At 35.9% G+C, this 17219-nt stretch overlaps 1 protein-coding gene across 1 annotated transcript in view; it reads right to left on the bottom strand.

Moving 5' to 3' along the window:
- LOC137403704 (nuclear factor NF-kappa-B p100 subunit-like) overlaps window positions 1–17124 on the bottom strand; it is a 39788-nt gene extending 22664 nt beyond the window's left edge. The window contains exons 1-12 of the mRNA XM_068089719.1: window positions 17076–17124; window positions 16233–16326; window positions 15010–15264; window positions 12050–12224; window positions 11168–11361; window positions 10554–10723; window positions 8268–8347; window positions 7448–7630; window positions 4046–4150; window positions 3248–3324; window positions 1301–1439; window positions 7–120 (exon numbers count right to left, since the gene is read on the bottom strand). Of these exons, the coding sequence (XP_067945820.1) occupies window positions 7–120; window positions 1301–1439; window positions 3248–3324; window positions 4046–4150; window positions 7448–7630; window positions 8268–8347; window positions 10554–10723; window positions 11168–11361; window positions 12050–12224; window positions 15010–15264; window positions 16233–16292 (1552 nt within the window). The 5' untranslated portion in view covers window positions 16293–16326; window positions 17076–17124. The remainder of the gene's footprint in view (window positions 1–6; window positions 121–1300; window positions 1440–3247; window positions 3325–4045; window positions 4151–7447; window positions 7631–8267; window positions 8348–10553; window positions 10724–11167; window positions 11362–12049; window positions 12225–15009; window positions 15265–16232; window positions 16327–17075) is intronic.
- Window positions 17125–17219: the final 95 nt, after the last annotated feature.

Raw genomic sequence — 17219 nt, 5'->3', positions numbered from 1 at the left:
ACTAACCGCTAGAGCCAGCCCTGCAGTCACTGAAGGGAGATGAATATGGCTTGTAACCTCCCATGTTTGCTGGACCTGAGGCTTCAATCCTTCTTTTTTTCCGCTGCACCATCTCTTCTGCTGTACAATTATTAAGTTTGTCAGCATGAGCAAAGAAAGCTCAGCTACTCTCTGCTGACTATAACTAAGACCATACAAAGAAAGCTCAGCTACTTTCTGCTGACTATAACTAAGACCATACAAAGAAAGCTCAGCTACTCTCTGCTGACTATAACTAAGACCATACAAAGAAAGCTCAGCTACTCTCTGCTGACTATAACTAAGACCATACAAAGAAAGCTCAGCTACTCTCTGCTGACTATAACTAAGACCATACAAAGAAAGCTCAGCTACTTTCTGCTGACTATAACTAAGACCATACAAAGAAAGCTCAGCTACTCTCTGCTGACTATAACTAAGACCATACAAAGAAAGCTCAGCTACTCTCTGCTGACTATAACTAAGACCATACAAAGAAAGCTCAGCTACTTTCTGCTGACTATAACTAAGACTATAACTAAGACCATACAAAAGAAATCTGTTTTTAAAATGAAGGAAATGAGAAAAAATGGCACGTAGCCTCTGAATAACAGGAAGTGAAACTCTGCCAACACATTCGAACATCTGAAATAAATAACTCATTGGGCTGGAAACCATAAAAATTATGTTTACAATGAGAGTAGATTTATTTTATTGACATAAAAATTTATATTCACTTTTATATAAAAAATTATATAAAAAATATCGACAATAAACGATAAGATAAACAAACTTATACACAAGCAGTAAACAAGCTAATTAACTACAAACATTTCCCTAGAGCAGACTTGGCTGATCGACAACTTACAAATGTGAAGAGAAGGGAATTATGATTGTATATGGGGATTTGAATAAATGCGATCTTTGACACGAAAGCTATCAATTTGAAATCCTAATTAATTTTTTCTAGACGTTCTCACAGTATACAGTTCTCACAGTTAACTCTATTGCTAGCTGCAATAGAGTTAACCCTTAAGAGAGAATGAGTGTGTTCATCCATGAGTAAACTAGTCTGCGAATATGCATGAAAAAGGCAATTTGCGCGAAACTTAACTCCGCGAATATTTTCATTCTGTAGGGTATCAACTGGGGTGTAGTGAATACTTTCAGCATATAAGCGTACTATGCTACTACAAGCATGTCTGTGACATCTGCTGATCATTCTGACATGACTCAGTAAAATACATCTGGCAAGTAGAATACAAAGCAATACAAAGCTTACCGGAATGATTGGGATGGTATGTGAAGGTGACATGCTTGCTATAAGTGTTTGTCGATGGTCGAAATAGTTTGAGGTGAACACCGACAGGCCCCTTAATGTCTAGCTTCTTGTATGGTGGGACACGAAACACAATAGCGTACTGTTAAATACAATGCAAAAGCTAAAACCAGCAGAAAGGTATAATATAACAAGTCCTAATGACACATAAATATGTTATCTCTGCCTGTAGACAGCCAGGTTTAGGATTACAGACGGTCCCCAACCTACGAACGAGTTACGTTCAAAACAATTGTTCGTAAGATGAATTTGTTCATAAGTTGCTTCAGTGCTATATTTTGTATTATAATTTATGTTTAAGGCCTATATAAGTATATTGAAGGTTTATATAAGTATGTTTAAGGCTTGTATAAGTAACCTGTATTGGTTTGTACTGAAAAAAATATTTAATAAAATGGAGATAATACTTTGGTGGACGCCGGGCCATGACACTGCATTTCTTATTTATTGTATGTATTGTCCTTTTTATTTTTATTATATTGTTGTTTTAATCGTTATGCTATCACTTATCGTTGTTGTCTTATTTTTTTGTATGTGTTGTCTGTTTATTATATCATTGTTTCACTTGTTACGCTATTGTTATATCTGATATACCGTCATAACACTATCACTTATCGTCACTTATATTGCCGTCAAACCAACGCGCTAGCGGTCCTTTGTATTCACCTTGTTAGCCAGTGTTCTCACTGCTTGCCGTTAGCCGGAACGGTTGATATTATTGTATATAACTGAGTGCACTCATTTAGTTGAGCAGAGCAGATAGCCGTACGCTCCTAGGCTAGTGAAATTTCCTTCGCTAATTAAAAGCTGAATGAAACTACACGCACTCTCTTCTCTTTATTTATTAGTCTAGATCGTGCCAAGCAAAGGCCGGCAAATCCCTTTACAATACGTACAGTAAAAATAAAAAAGTTCTTTGCGCACTGGAGATACGTTCACGCACCTATGCACTGCAACAAAATGGGCAGAGAAAGGTGGATGCTGGGTGGTGCTTCTGAGTAGTGCCTACGCGCAGACCTGTTCGAATGTACCATTGTTCGTAACTCTAATGTTCGTAAGTAGGGAACCGTCTGTACTGCTTTTGGTCGCGCCACTCTAGGCACTCACTTGTCCATTTAATCCTTGATTATACAATAAATACTACGTTTTATGATTAGTATACTTGACTCAAAATGTAAAGAGAATTTGCCCATTTATTGTGCGAAGCAAAATATTTGAACCTTCTACCATGCAATCACCAGCAAGTCAATATATAGGGTAGGGGGAGATTATTCTCCCAATTGAGCAATGTGATTATTTACCTTTAGAATAGAAAAATACTTACTATCTAGCTTGTCCTAATGAGCATAATTAGACTCAAACCCATATCTATATAGCTCAAGAATGAACATAACACGCCTCTATGTAGCTGAAGGTGAAAATAACTTATCGCTATATAGCTCAACATCATACATAACTCATCGCTATGTGGCTGAAGATCATACATCACTATATCCCCAGATTAACAAAATAAAAAAAAATCACTTTCAACCCAGACAAACGTGTAAATACAAAAAGTTTGAATTTTTTCCAGTAGCGAATGAGAAGAAAAACTATGAAACTATAATGACAAATAGCTAACTTGGCTACATGAATCACATAACTAAGGAATAAATCAGATTCAGCTGAGATTAAATGCAATGATAATTTAACAGTTGTCACAAGGTCCATGACCTTTATAGAAGAAAAGGACGTGAATGTCATTAAAGACTGTCATATCAAGCAATCAGGCCATCCTCAGCACACCTACCAATCTATCTAGATAATCTACCTAGTAGTGAACATACCTGGTAGTGAACATGCTTGGTAGTGAACATACCTGGTAGTGAACATACCTGGTAGTGAACATACCTGGTAGTGAACATCTGTCCCCATAAATGTTCCATCTGCCTCCCAGTTTTCATGCTGAAACTTGACTTTGATGTCATCTAAACAATGTTAAACGCAATAAACAACAGCTAATCATAATTGAGACTTCCTTCAACTGGTCAACCAATAAGAACACGCTGTCTAAAATATTCAACTGAAATCATAGATATATATATAGGTTTATATATCTATGACTGAAATAAACATGGAGTAAATTACCACAGATTAGTCTCAGCATGATTGCTAGCACGACTGTTCGCATGGCTGCTAGCATCGCAGCTAGTATTGCCGCTAGTATCGCCGCTAGTATCGCCGCTAGCATCGCCGCTAGCATCGCCGCTAGTGACGCCGCTAGCATTGCCGCTAGTGACGCTGTTAGTATCGCTGCTAGTATCCCGCTAGTATCGTTGCTAGTATCGTTGCTAGCATCGCTGTTAGTATCGCTGCTAGTATCGCCGCTAGTATCGCTGTTAGTATCGCTGCTAGTATCGCCGCAAGTGACGCCGCTAGTATCGCTGCTAGTATCACCGCTAGTATCGCTGTTAGTATGGCCGCTAGTATCGCTGCTAGTATTGCCACTGGTATCACTGTTAGTATCGCTGCTAGTATCCAGCTACTAAATGTAAATTCAAATCCAATATTCCACTATTCGAACAGTGGATTTGAATTTACATATAGTTGTTGTTGTACAAGATGAAAAACTAGGCTATTATGTCAGGAAAGAGAAATGCAAAAGATATAAGAGCACAGAAAGCATTATCCGCTGTTTAAAAAGCTAACCTCTTGTCACTTTCTCACAGAGGAGAAACACCTCAACTCCACCGGCAGCAGGAGAGGAAGAGGCAGATATTCGACAAATTCTCAACTCGGCTGCATTGGTCTGCTCTGGAAAGTAAGACGCAAAAATTTGAATAAAATAATTCGTACTACTAAAAGAGGTTACAAGAAAAAATTAAAAGGCCAGTTAGCTTGAACATTGAAGTTTGGCCACTTTTAAAAAGTTGAATAGAGTTCACATTTGTTCCCATGATAGGTGATATTCTAGCAGAACAGTTTGCTTGAGGCATCCCCGGAAGGATGGCAGCTGATTTTTATGAATAGCCTTATTGTTTCTAGTCTCTTTTCATGAACAAAATGCTTTTAAAACTATAAAGGCTCTAAATTAAATAAATAATCTAAAGTCCTTAAAGATGTGGTTGCGTCAAATTTGAGTTGATCATAAAAGAAAGCATTTTTTTTCTCTATCAGTTGATATGTTGTTTGTTGTGTTAGGCGATCTCATTGCCAAGATATTTGAATATTAAAATCGAAAACATCTGATCGCAGTAAAAACGCTCAGGCCAAAAAAATATGCCCAGACTTGCCCAATGATGTCATGCGGTATTTATCTGGCAATATATCTCGTATTCACATCGGCTATTTGCGATAAAAGTCTAGTCCTACGCGGCTCTATTGGCATTTATCTTATTTTGTATTTGCTCATGTTGGCTAAAATAAAATTGTAAACCCCGCTACAGATACATTATTGTGAATGTTTCAAAGGCCTCAAATAACGAAAATTGAAAATTTGTCTTACTTTCTCCAAATGCTGTGTAAACATTTGAGTACCGACTACCAATTCTAATGGTCTACGGTAATTCTGTCAAGCAAACTATGTAGTAGAAGGTCTTTGTATCAGCATAGAACCGTCGCTACCCACACTAACGATATACAGCCTCCCAAAAGCCCCGCCCACATTATGTCCGTCGCCTATCCTTGGGGCGGGGCTGTATATCTTTGCTGACACCGAAAACTAGTTTCTTACTACCATAAGTAAAGTAAGCAATTTGCGTCTTTGAAAAGAATATACATAGGGATAGAGAAGTCTGAGATGAGAAGTCTGCTGCAAACTGGATTTGAACTCACATTCTCCAGTTCTGCGGACATTCATATACCGTATCAAATTCACTACAATATTCTGCAAATCATGTTTTGCATTATCTTCAACAATATAATTTTATTACATAATTTTTACAAGCAAAAATATTTTCATCTCGGCATAAAGCTTTAATTAAAAATATTCATCAAGTCCTGGCCACTCACATAGTTTTAGCTGATACAATAAGACAAATTCATCTACTGCAACAAACTCAAACAAAACATCATGGTTTATGCAGCACACATTCAAGTCTCTCTTTCCCCTTTATGGTAGTTTCCACACTGACAAAGCTGCTTCGGCTGGTGGGACGACATAAACATCCTGTAATCAGTAAAACAAATGCAATAAATATATGTCATTCATAGATAGTGTATGTCATTCTAAAGCGTATCTACTGAAAGCTTTCAAATTGGGAGTTTGATAGATTGCGAGTGTAATTTTAAAAACGAACAAATGTTCAACAAAGGCGCAAGTACGCCAAGCCAACAATTGGAAGCTTTGGTTCTGGAAGTTAAAGATTTGCATTGATCAATCGATTTTCTTCACTTTCTACAAGTGAAAAGTGAACATCTAAAGTTAATCATAAATCTAATTTACTAGATAAAACTGCCACAGAAAAATTGAAGCAAATGTAGCTAGGTAAACGGATAAAAAAATATAAAACGATGATTAGTGATAGCAAAAAGTTATAATTTTATTAATTAGTATATGTATTAATGAGTACTAAAATATTACCTTTAGCATATTCATCAATCTAAGCCATTGTATTGCTAGATGCTATGGATTAAAGAGAAGCCGTCAAGAACTCACTGTACATATGTATCTCGCACGCGCAGGAAATTACATTTTAGCCTCAAACAGGGAAATATAATCTGAATGTAAACTCAACAGGAAACTCTATAGGAGACTCAAAGTAAAAGATAAATTTACCTCCATTCTCCGATCTTCCTCCGTAGAACTTAAACCACCTGATGCCAAGAAAACTCAGAGTCACCTTCGCAGTAACTTCACAGCAATTTTTACAATTATGTTGTTCGCCAATAAAACGTGTCGTTCGAGTAATTCATCAAAGTAATGATGTTAATTAATTTAGTAAATATCGATGTCCATGCGATTTAATAATAGAGTAAAATCCCTAAATTTGAGGTCACAGACAACGCGTTTTACGAGTGATAACATTTATTACGACCGATATAAAAATTTCGCGCTGATGATTGGCTAATGAAGCGAGTCAAGCGACCTTATATTTATCGTTCGTGGTTTCTTCTCAGATGTATTACTAGTGACGTCACGAAAGAAGCACCCGCTGGAACGTAAGCTTTTTAAAAGAGGGCCTCATTCAAACGCATATATCTCTAGACAATGTTGGTCTACAAAGACAAATAATGGCATCAAATTGTAGCTGATGTTTTAGCCTTTTATGGGTCTTAATTTCATTAAATCGAATTTTTTGATGCAACCACATCTTTAGTAAATAATCTAGAGTCCCGTTATCGTATAGAAGACATTCCAATGTGATTGCTGATTGGCTAATAGGAACAGGTCTGCCAGTTGTCTTGGAAAAAACATTCTTATGTGATTGCTGATTGGCTGATAGGAATAGGCCTGACAGACTGTAGTATTGCAGAAGAAATTCTTAATTGATTGCTGATTGGCTGATAGGAATAGGCCTGCCAATTACTTTCTCAACTTCCAGTTCACACTGATCAGACTTCATCAGCAATAAAGTAATCCAAAAATACAAAATATTCCTTTAGTCAGCTGAATACCAGATATCCGGCTGAATACCAGATATCCGGTTGAATACCAAATATCCGGCTGAATACCAGATATCTGGCTGAATACCAGGCATCTGGCTGAATACCAGATATTCAGCTGAATACCAGATATCTGGCTGAATACCAGATATCCGGTTAAATACCAGATCTGGCTGAATACCAGATATCTGGATGAATACCAGATATCCGGCTGAATACCAGATATCCGGCTGAATACCAGATATCCAGCTGAATACCAGATATTCGGCTGAATACCAGATATTCGGCTGAATACCAGATATCCGACTGAATATCTGCCACAGCCTTCAGCTACCTTCTCTAGCTAAATATTGAATATTTACATCGCAAGAAGCTCACCCAGCAAGCAGCCAAAGTAAACGAAACATGTTTGTTTTAATAAACTATGGAGACATAGTAAATCAATGCGTCTTTGCCTCTCGCCATCTACAAGATATTTGTGCAGCTTGTAAAGACAGAGATACTAACTTTGGTCATGCACTGAAATGCTGTGCTTGGCAGCCACCTGCCATGCATTGAGCAGTGGGTCAAAATATGATGCTTCAAATCGGATTCTGACGACGCCGTTGTGCTTACACTTGGCAAGCTCATCAGCTTTTGCTTTTATGTCTGTTACCATGCGATTTTGAAGGTTCAGCTTCTTTTCGTGATCTGAAACAGCCAAACACACCTTTCCTTCTTCCCACTGTTATAACAGTATCTGTTAGCACACTATTATAACAATATCTGTTAGCAGACTATTATAACAGTATCTGTTAGCAGATTATTATAACAGTGTCTGTTAGCACACTATTATAACAATATCTGTTAGCGGGCTATTATAACAATAGCTGTTAGCAGACTATTATAACAGTATCTGTTAGCAGACTATTATAGCAGTATCTGTTAGCACACTATTATAACAATATCTGTTAGCAGACTATTATAACAATATCTGTTAGCAGACTATTATAACAGTATCTGTTAGCACACTATTATAACAATATCTGTTAACAGACTATTATATAAGTATCTTTTAGCACACTACTATAACAGTATCTGTTAGCACACTATTATAACAGTATCTGTTAGCACACTATTATAACGGTTATTATTAGCAGACCATTCTAACATTAAGTGAGCTCCATGATGGTATATTAAAATGTTATAAATATGTACAAAGCAAAAAATAAAGCGATTCGAAAGTGTAAAGTGTTTGTGTTTCAATAAACAAATTGATATTTTCTAAAGGCACAATAATTGAGTGTAACAAAAAAGGTTAAAATGAAATATAGCAGGCTCCACTCACCACTGATTTCTTCCAACTGCCCGATGAGGGACGTAGCCTGATCTCCCTTCTTTATCTGTAGTATCGTCAGGTTGTTCAGCCTAAAACAACATACCGGTATGTAAGGAAAAATTAAGCCATCGTGTGTGGTGGTAAGTAACTTAAGACCCCAATTTTACTCAAGTGGAATATAAGGCATCGCAACAAATACAAACCTTATCTTAGCCAAACACAGAAGACAGTGATATGAACAGTGTATAAAAAACTGTTGATTTGCTATGGAATTGGGTACATGGAAGCACCTTGAACTAAAGCTTTTCCATCTTTTTATTCTGAACATAAATATTAACCTTGTTATTTAAATGAGAATGTCAGGTCTTTCTTCCGCAAACTGCTTGAATTTCTCCCAAAACATAAACCTGGTGTTAAGAAATGTTGCCTCACTTTCTACCGTAGCTTACAAAGAGTTCTGTTTAAAGTTAAACCTCACTTTTTACCGTAGCTTACAAAGAGTTATGTTTAAAGTATAATCTCACTTTCTACCGTAGCTTACAAAGAGTTCAGTTTAAAGTTTAACCTCACTTTCTACCGTAGCTTACAAAGAGTTATGTTTAAAGTATAACCTCACTTTTTACCGTAGCTTACAAAGAGTTATGTTTAAAGTATAACCTCACTTTCTACCGTAGCTTACAAAGAGTTCAGTTTAAAGTATAACCTCACTTTCTACCATAGCTTACAAAGAGTTCTGTTTAAAGTATAACCTCACTTTCTACCGTAGCTTACAAAGAGTTCAGTTTAAAGTATAACCTCACTTTCTACCATAGCTTACAAAGAGTTCTGTTTAAAGTATAACCTCACTTTCTACCGTAGCTTACAAAGAGTTCTGTTTAAAGTATAACCTCACTTTCTACCGTAGCTTACAAAGAGTTCAGTTTAAAGTATAACCTAACTTTCTACTGTAGCTTACAAAGAGTTCAGTTTAAAGTATAACCTCACTTTCTACCGTAGCTTACAAAGAGTTCTGTTTAAAGTTTAACCTCACTTTCTACCGTAGCTTACAAAGAGTTCTGTTTAAAGTATAACCTCACTTTCTACTGTAGCTTACAAAGAGTTCTGTCTAAAGTATAACCTCACTTTCTACCGTAGCTTACAAAAAGTTCTGTTTAAAGTTTAACCTCACTTTCTACCATAGCTTACAAAGAGTTATGTTTAAAGTATAACCTCACTTTCTACCGTAGCTTACAAAGAGTTCTGTTTAAAGTGTAACCTCACTTTCTACTGTAGCTTACAAAGAGTTCTGTTTAAAGTTTAACCTCACTTTCTACCGTAGCTTACAAAGAGTTCTGTTTAAAGTATAACCTCACTTTCTACCGTAGCTTACAAAGAGTTCTGTTTAAAGTTTAACCTCACTTTCTACCGTAGCTTACAAAGAGTTCTGTTTAAAGTATAACCTTACTTTATGAGGTTTCATAATACTCTGCCATGATATTTCTAATGGGCACCTTCCTATACAGAACGGTTTCGCCATCGACATACTAATTAGCGATCAAAATATGATGAAGAGAGACCAAAACCGTTGCAGTCTAATCCCCACGCAAATTTGTTTTATAAATAGGTTTTATAACCTATACGTATGGCTAAAGATGTCACTTATCAAAGACAGCCAAAAAAATTGACAATTGATTTAAAACTCTCAGAGACATCTCGAGACATCAGCTATGCTCAATTTTACAAAACTGCGTGACAAATGTTGTCCTTGTAAATTTTCAGACTTGAGATTAAATAGTCTAATAAAACTTTTTGGATATTTAATAGTGCGGAGATCAAAGTAAAGGGTGCTTTATAAGTGACGCGATTCGAAGAAAACTTTCAACTTCGATTTACTTGGCTGTTACTTGTGAGCTGTTGATGTAATATCAAACAAAGGTAAGCCTAGCATGTAGCGTCGGCAATCTAACTCTCAAATAGAACATATCATTAGATAAAACCTATTGAATATGTAGACAGATACTAATAGATTAGGTTAAACTATTACAATAAGCAGACATATGATATTAGACTAAGTACAACTGTTAAAATAGACGGATAGATGAAATTAGACTAGATGTTAAATTGATTCGAAACAGTTTTACTGCATGCATTAGCCCTATGCTAACAATAGACTTCCATAGCTTTCAATTTCTCGATGACTTTTTTCTGGTTTTGAAAAGTGGTAAAACTATTTTATTAAAAAAGAGGGTTTCGCAATTTCAAGGTAAATAATCTTAGAGTTTGTGCAAAACGCTTATAATCTTCAGAAGCACATACTGTAGCCTGAAATTGGGATGCTCGGTACGCTTGAGGATCTTGCGAAAAACACCCTTTTCATTGCAGTCCTTGCCGGAGCACTTGTTGGGGTGAGGGTAAAAGTCTTCGGTAGCAGAGACCAGCCTTGCCTCTATCTCCACTTCGTTTATGTGGTTCGGTACATTGCAGACCTGTGATTACACGCATGAGATGTGCCTCAGATTAACACGAGCCATCTTAAACCAAGGATACAAGTAATGTTCCTTTTAAAAACTACACAATGAAATCACTAATATTTTGCAGTTACATAATTCTATTTAAGCAGTCAGATTATATGCACAACATAACTGTTTGGCATAAATGTCTCAGAAAGGCTTCCTATATGCCAACAAATAAACAAAATATTATAAACACTTTATTATAACAAACTGCAAGAAGAAAACAGCAATGCAGAGCATAATCATTTTTTTCAAAAAACATTTGAAAGACTAGAAAACTGTGATTATGATGAATAACAGTTTGCAAAGAAATTTGTCACGCGAAGATTAAATTAATAGTCTGCAAGGTAGGATAACTCCAACAAACACCCATACAGTAGTGCACACCATGCTGACTAGTTGATTAAATTCACTAACCTGGATCTCGGGGTAGATTTTGTTGGCTCTCTTAGTACCATTGTTTTTAGATGTTTGACCCTGCAGTCCTCCATGGGCCTTTCCTTCTACCTCATATCGAAATCTATATCCAAATTCCATTGGCTCTTCGAGAATTTCGATATGATGAGGAGGCGCGGTATAGTCCGTCGACGCCTTTGGTTGTAGCATTGCAGCTGGAGACAAACAAACAGAGTATACAAACATGCATACATCTCTGTTATTTATTACACTACGTAGTTGTTACAACTGGCACAATTGTGAACAAGGTTCCAGAGAGAGGGGGAGAGAGGGAGGGAGAGAGAGGGGGAGGGAGAGAGAGATGGGGAGAAAAGGAGGAGGAGGGAGAGAGAGAGGGGAGAGAGAGACAGCTTAATGACCACAGAGAAGCTAATTCTAAATAAAGGAAACTATAACGCACTATCTGCTGGCTAACGATTATGGAAGAAGATTATAAAGTTTAAAGTGAGGGAATAGAAAAAGGGGATTTCCCGACAATGTAAGGAAGTTTCTATAGTGAGTGAGAAGCGGTGAACTGTGGCCAGTACAACTATAATTGAGCGGTGGTGAAAAGTTGTATCAATATATTGAATGTAAACAACTTGATAGCGAGACTCGCTACAGAATGACATCAAAGTAGTCATAATAGAAAGATTATCCTAATTATAAATCCTAAATAGCCCAAATCAGTTAGGAAGTGAGATTGACCAATAAACAAGAAATTGACATTCACGATCATGAATGACAGAAACATCTAGCAGCCTCATACAATACTTGCTACAAGTATTAGATTCTTACTAGCTGCTCTACAAACATGAGATGTATGATAACTCAAATTCGACCATTTTGCAAATGATAACCTACCTTCGTTGATCAAGGCAGATGCATTAGAAATACTGCCACTAGTACTGCCACTATCCATACTTCCAACTACAGATGTAAATTGTGCGAGACGCTGCTGAGCACTCATAGGATCTCGACCATTCTCAAGAGACATCCTTTCAATGGAACTGTTAATGTCATCACCTCCATTCAGAACCTGAACAATGCCAAAAAAATTCTAACACTCATTAAGGTGCTAATTTTTTTCCCTCTTTTCATTTGATTTCCTTATAAAGAAAGCAAATAGCCAAGCTGTTCCATCGCAATGAACAGTGACCACATGCAAGCCAGAGTTCTGCAGTTTTGGATGGATGCCAGCTAAAGAAGTAAGCTGCAAGCCAATTTTTTCTCAAATGAATAAATCTATAGTTTTAGCGGGTGATCAGAAAGATATAACATATTACAGTTATTTCACTACCCTGTCACCGTATGACAGTAGCAGTGAGCTAAAGATGACATCATACACAACATACTTCTACATGAAAATATCAATATAACATGTACAGTGATGGCCAAAATTGTTGGGATGCCTAATTCTAAATTCTAATTTTGACTGAATGTCATATTTTTATTTTGTAACATTAGTTTGTCACCCCAATGTAGTAAACTAATATACCACTAGAATGTCTGAGACTCGGAGGAAGCTCCGTAATCTAATTATAATTGACTAGTCCCATTTGAAAGAGTCTTTAGGGTGCAATAATATATTTTAATCCAAATTGCATCAACTTTTTACCAGAGTTTCCAGCTCTATGGTTTTTCACTGATGCAGATTTTTTCCAAGTTCTGATGATGTTGAAAACTGTAGACTTTGGAATATCTAAATTTGTTGAAATTTCTCGAACAGACAAGTTATTTTGGGTGTACAAACCCCAAACGGAAAACTTATTATCTCGTAGCGTTGCCATTGCGAGAAACACTAACTTTATCACTCTGATAACTTTCAATTTATACACCAACTGCAGACAAAAGTGTAAAATTTATGCAACAATTGTAAACGTTATGCTCTGAGTGAAGACTACAAATCATTTGAAGTCCATTGTTAGCCAGGGAAGCACTCTAACTGATGTATTAAGAGGTGACAGGATCATAAGCCTACTATACGAATTGGATAAAAATATATTATTGCACCCTAAAGACTCTTTCAAATGAGACTAGTCATTTATAATTGGGTTACAGAGCTTCCTCCGTAGTTGTATTATTATACATGTATGTATTGTATATTATATACAATTCATACATGTATAATAATAGCTATCATATAATAGCTGTGCAAGATAAAGCTGGCCATCATTTTCTGGCAGTTTAAAATCTGAAATTAAACATGAAAACTGGAAGGCTTTGTTAGTCTTGTTGATAGACAAGATAGATCAGAACTTATTTCTGAACAGCTTGAATGAAAAAATTACCTATCAATGTCTGGAATACAAGTATTCATCGACCTATAACCACATTTGGTTCCGGCCGCCCAGTCCTAAGTCGATTTGGTACATTTTGTCGATTCTGATCTAACTAAATGAATTTAGTCTACTAAACACATACTTGAAAGAAGCTTTGGTATGTATTTTAGTAAACTTCAAACTAAGATTTTATCATTTATATGTTTGCGAATCCGTTTTTACCATAACGGGTACCGATGAACTCGCCATAGCAAGCAACGTATATCTCTTAATAATGTATATAATCAGCACACAAGTCGCCAAATTTTAATTTCAAAAGAAACTATTGGTGATATCGTGTGGATGAAAAAACTCGCCCTAACGAAAAAATAACGTAAAAGCTTAACAAAACTAACAAAGAACGGCTTACACTATGCCTCGCACTGGACTGCCTGACCTCACGGTCGGGGTCATCAAGTCAGGTGGACATAAGTGGACATATGTGGACATAAGTGGACATATGTCGCATAAGTCGCAAGCCGACGACCACCAGTAGTGTGAAGCTGAACATGATAGCATGCCTTATTTTGAAAAAAGAGTGTACGTTGACTTACAATTATACATGTCATCTATGTTGACTTACAATACATGTAGTCTATGTTGACTTACAACACATGTAATCAATGTTGACTTACAACACATATATTTTATGTTGACTTACAACACATGTATTCTATGTTGACTTACAACACATGTAATCAATGTTGACTTACAACACATGTAATCTATGTTGACTTACAACACATGTAATCAATGTTGACTTACAATACATGTATTTTATGTTGACTTAAAATACATGTAATCAATGTTGACTTACAACACATGTATTCTATGTTGACTTACAACACATGTAATCAATGTTGATTTACAACACATATATTTTATGTTGACTTACAACACATGTATTCTATGTTGACTTACAACACATGTAATCAATGTTGACTTACAACACATGTAATCTATGTTGACTTACAACACATGTAATCAATGTTGACTTACAACACATGTAATCTATGTTGACTTACAAAACATGTAATCAATGTTGATTTACAACACATATATTTTATGTTGACTTACAACACATGTATTCTATGTTGACTTACAACACATGTAATCAATGTTGACTTACAACACATGTAATCTATGTTGACTTACAACACATGTAATCAATGTTGACTTACATTACATGTAATCTATGTTGACTTACAACACATGTATTTTATGTTGACTTTCAATACATGTAATCTATGTTGACTTACAACACATGTGTTTTATGTTGACTTACAATACATGTATGAATATAAATTATACCCTGAGTATTTTTTGGGTTAGAATAAATGTGACTTCAGTTGTTGCAATATTAGGTTTTACATCTGATGATTATGTTATGAAAAGGAACTCAATCTACTTCTACATATACATATATGCTGCTAACATGTTAATGTGGCACTGCCAATAGAAGCTATATTTGAATTATAAAAGACAGTAATATGAAAGACTCACAGCGTTAACCAGATCTGGACCTAAAACCGGCAGAGCGGAAGCCATACTGTTGGGGAATGATGGCTGAGAACTGGGTAGATAGTTTCCATTTGGATAAGTCGGTTGCTCATACGTAGATGCCATGTTTGATAGATCAGTGTATCCTGGAGAATTATTGTAGTTTATCGACTCATGATAGGAGGGAGACATTTGCTGGGTAGGTGGTAACTGATAGTCAAGAAATTGATGCGGCAGAAGCTCATTTTCCTCTGGCAACTGCAAAAGACATTTCTGATCAGGCTTTTACAAAAGTAGTAATTTTGTGACATCCACTATGTGAACCTATTATACGAGGGATATACAATAAATAAGATGAATATATAAATAGGGTTATAAAAAGAGTTCTATGAAGAAGCTTACATTTTTGTCAACAGAACCTCCATGCAATGACACACACTTTTACATACTATAATCTCCATGCAATGATACACACTTTTACATACTATAATCTTTATGCAATGATACACACTTTCACATACTATAATCTCCATGTTTCCCATATAAAATAACTACATGTATATACAACTCGTGTCTCAAATCAATGTTTCCCATATAAAATAACTATATACAACTTGAAACTTGTATCTGAACATACTACTACATACCCAATGACTACAACATAGCCAGAAAAGATAAGGAAAAAGTAGAGATATGTCTCCCACTCAGAATGGAGATTAAAAAGTGCAGACATATAAGAACAACTTTAATTCCAGTAGTCATTGGAGGCTTTGGTGTAATAACACCTGCACATAGAATGTGGCTTGACTAAATACCGGCAGCAATCAACACAAGTCAGTTGCAGAAAAGCGTGCTATTAGGAACTGCTAAGATCTTCAGACGAGTGCTTAAACTCATAGATCTCTGGTAAAAAAATGACATGGTTTGTGTAGCAGATGTCACTCGATAAAGCTTTCTTCATGTAAGATATACAATATAATAACGAAAAGAACACAATACATACCGGAAGCCCGATTTTACAACGTAACATTAGCGTGTCAAGTAACACCTTTACAACACACAGCAAAACTACAACAGGAGACCCTAGCTTAAGGAAACATTGCTATCCACTTGAGTTAACCAGGGTGAGGAAACAATTTCTAAATATATAAATATAGCCTACATGCTGCATTATGTCACATATCAGACAGAGAACTAAAATGATTTTATTGGAAGCAAACACTTACCTGGGTTCGAGAAAACAGCGTATCAAAAGAATGACTAGTCCAATCCAGATTATTGGCCATATTAAACTCAGATAAACTTACTGTAAACGTGTACCTGAAAGTTTAAAACATCATGCTATATACTGTTTATGGTAACCATTGCATAGTCAAATGACAATATGAGTGCGAATAACAATGCTATTAGAATGCTAACAATGAAATTTAATACCATGGAGTTCAATCTTTATCTATAGGTATTTACAGTACCTAGACTAAACAAGGTGACGAGTACAGCTGCAAAACCGAAATAGAAAATATGTAAACCTGCCTTACAAACAGCAACCAATTAAACATTTACACGTAGATTAATACAATTTAAAGCGAGACGCTTTACCCTGCGGTTCAAAATACAAATAAGATCTAGTACAAAAGCCTTTACATGTAACACTGATCATTACCTTTTCAGTTTCTTACCACGCACCACTAGGGAACTTGGACTAAATTAACACCATCTTTGGAAATTCTGTATACAGATTTTTCATACCTTTCCTGTTCCTACTAAACTGAACTAATGTACTACGTCTTATTGCAAAACATTATAGTAAAGAGCAGCAAGAAAATCCTATATTTCCCATCAAAAGAGGTCGAGAGGATAAACAAAGAAGAAAACCAGGTATCGCAAACAAAAAGGAATAATTCGGAAAAATGTTTAAGTTCAAACATCGTGAATTACTTTAACGAACGTACTAATAGTAGCAAAACTCAAAAAAGGTATGAAAAAAGTATTACTTTAGTTTTTGTTATCTTTGTTATAAAACGCCAATACTAGTTTACCTTTTAGGATAACAATTAGGAACGACTCACAGCGGGTGAACTTCGACAAGGGGATAGGGGAATTTCCCTTTGGCAGTTAATGATCTCCAAGGTGTTGTGAATATATAATTCTAGTAACTATCAAAGACCAATGTGCTATTTGCCATTTGCGATTTATCAATAACAAGGGAGATG

Source organism: Watersipora subatra, chromosome 1 (genome assembly GCF_963576615.1).
Source record: "Watersipora subatra chromosome 1, tzWatSuba1.1, whole genome shotgun sequence".
NCBI lineage: Eukaryota > Metazoa > Bryozoa > Gymnolaemata > Cheilostomatida > Watersiporidae > Watersipora > Watersipora subatra.
The sequence above is the reverse complement of the archived record's forward strand: the minus strand, read 5'-3'. Positions and strand labels throughout refer to the sequence as shown.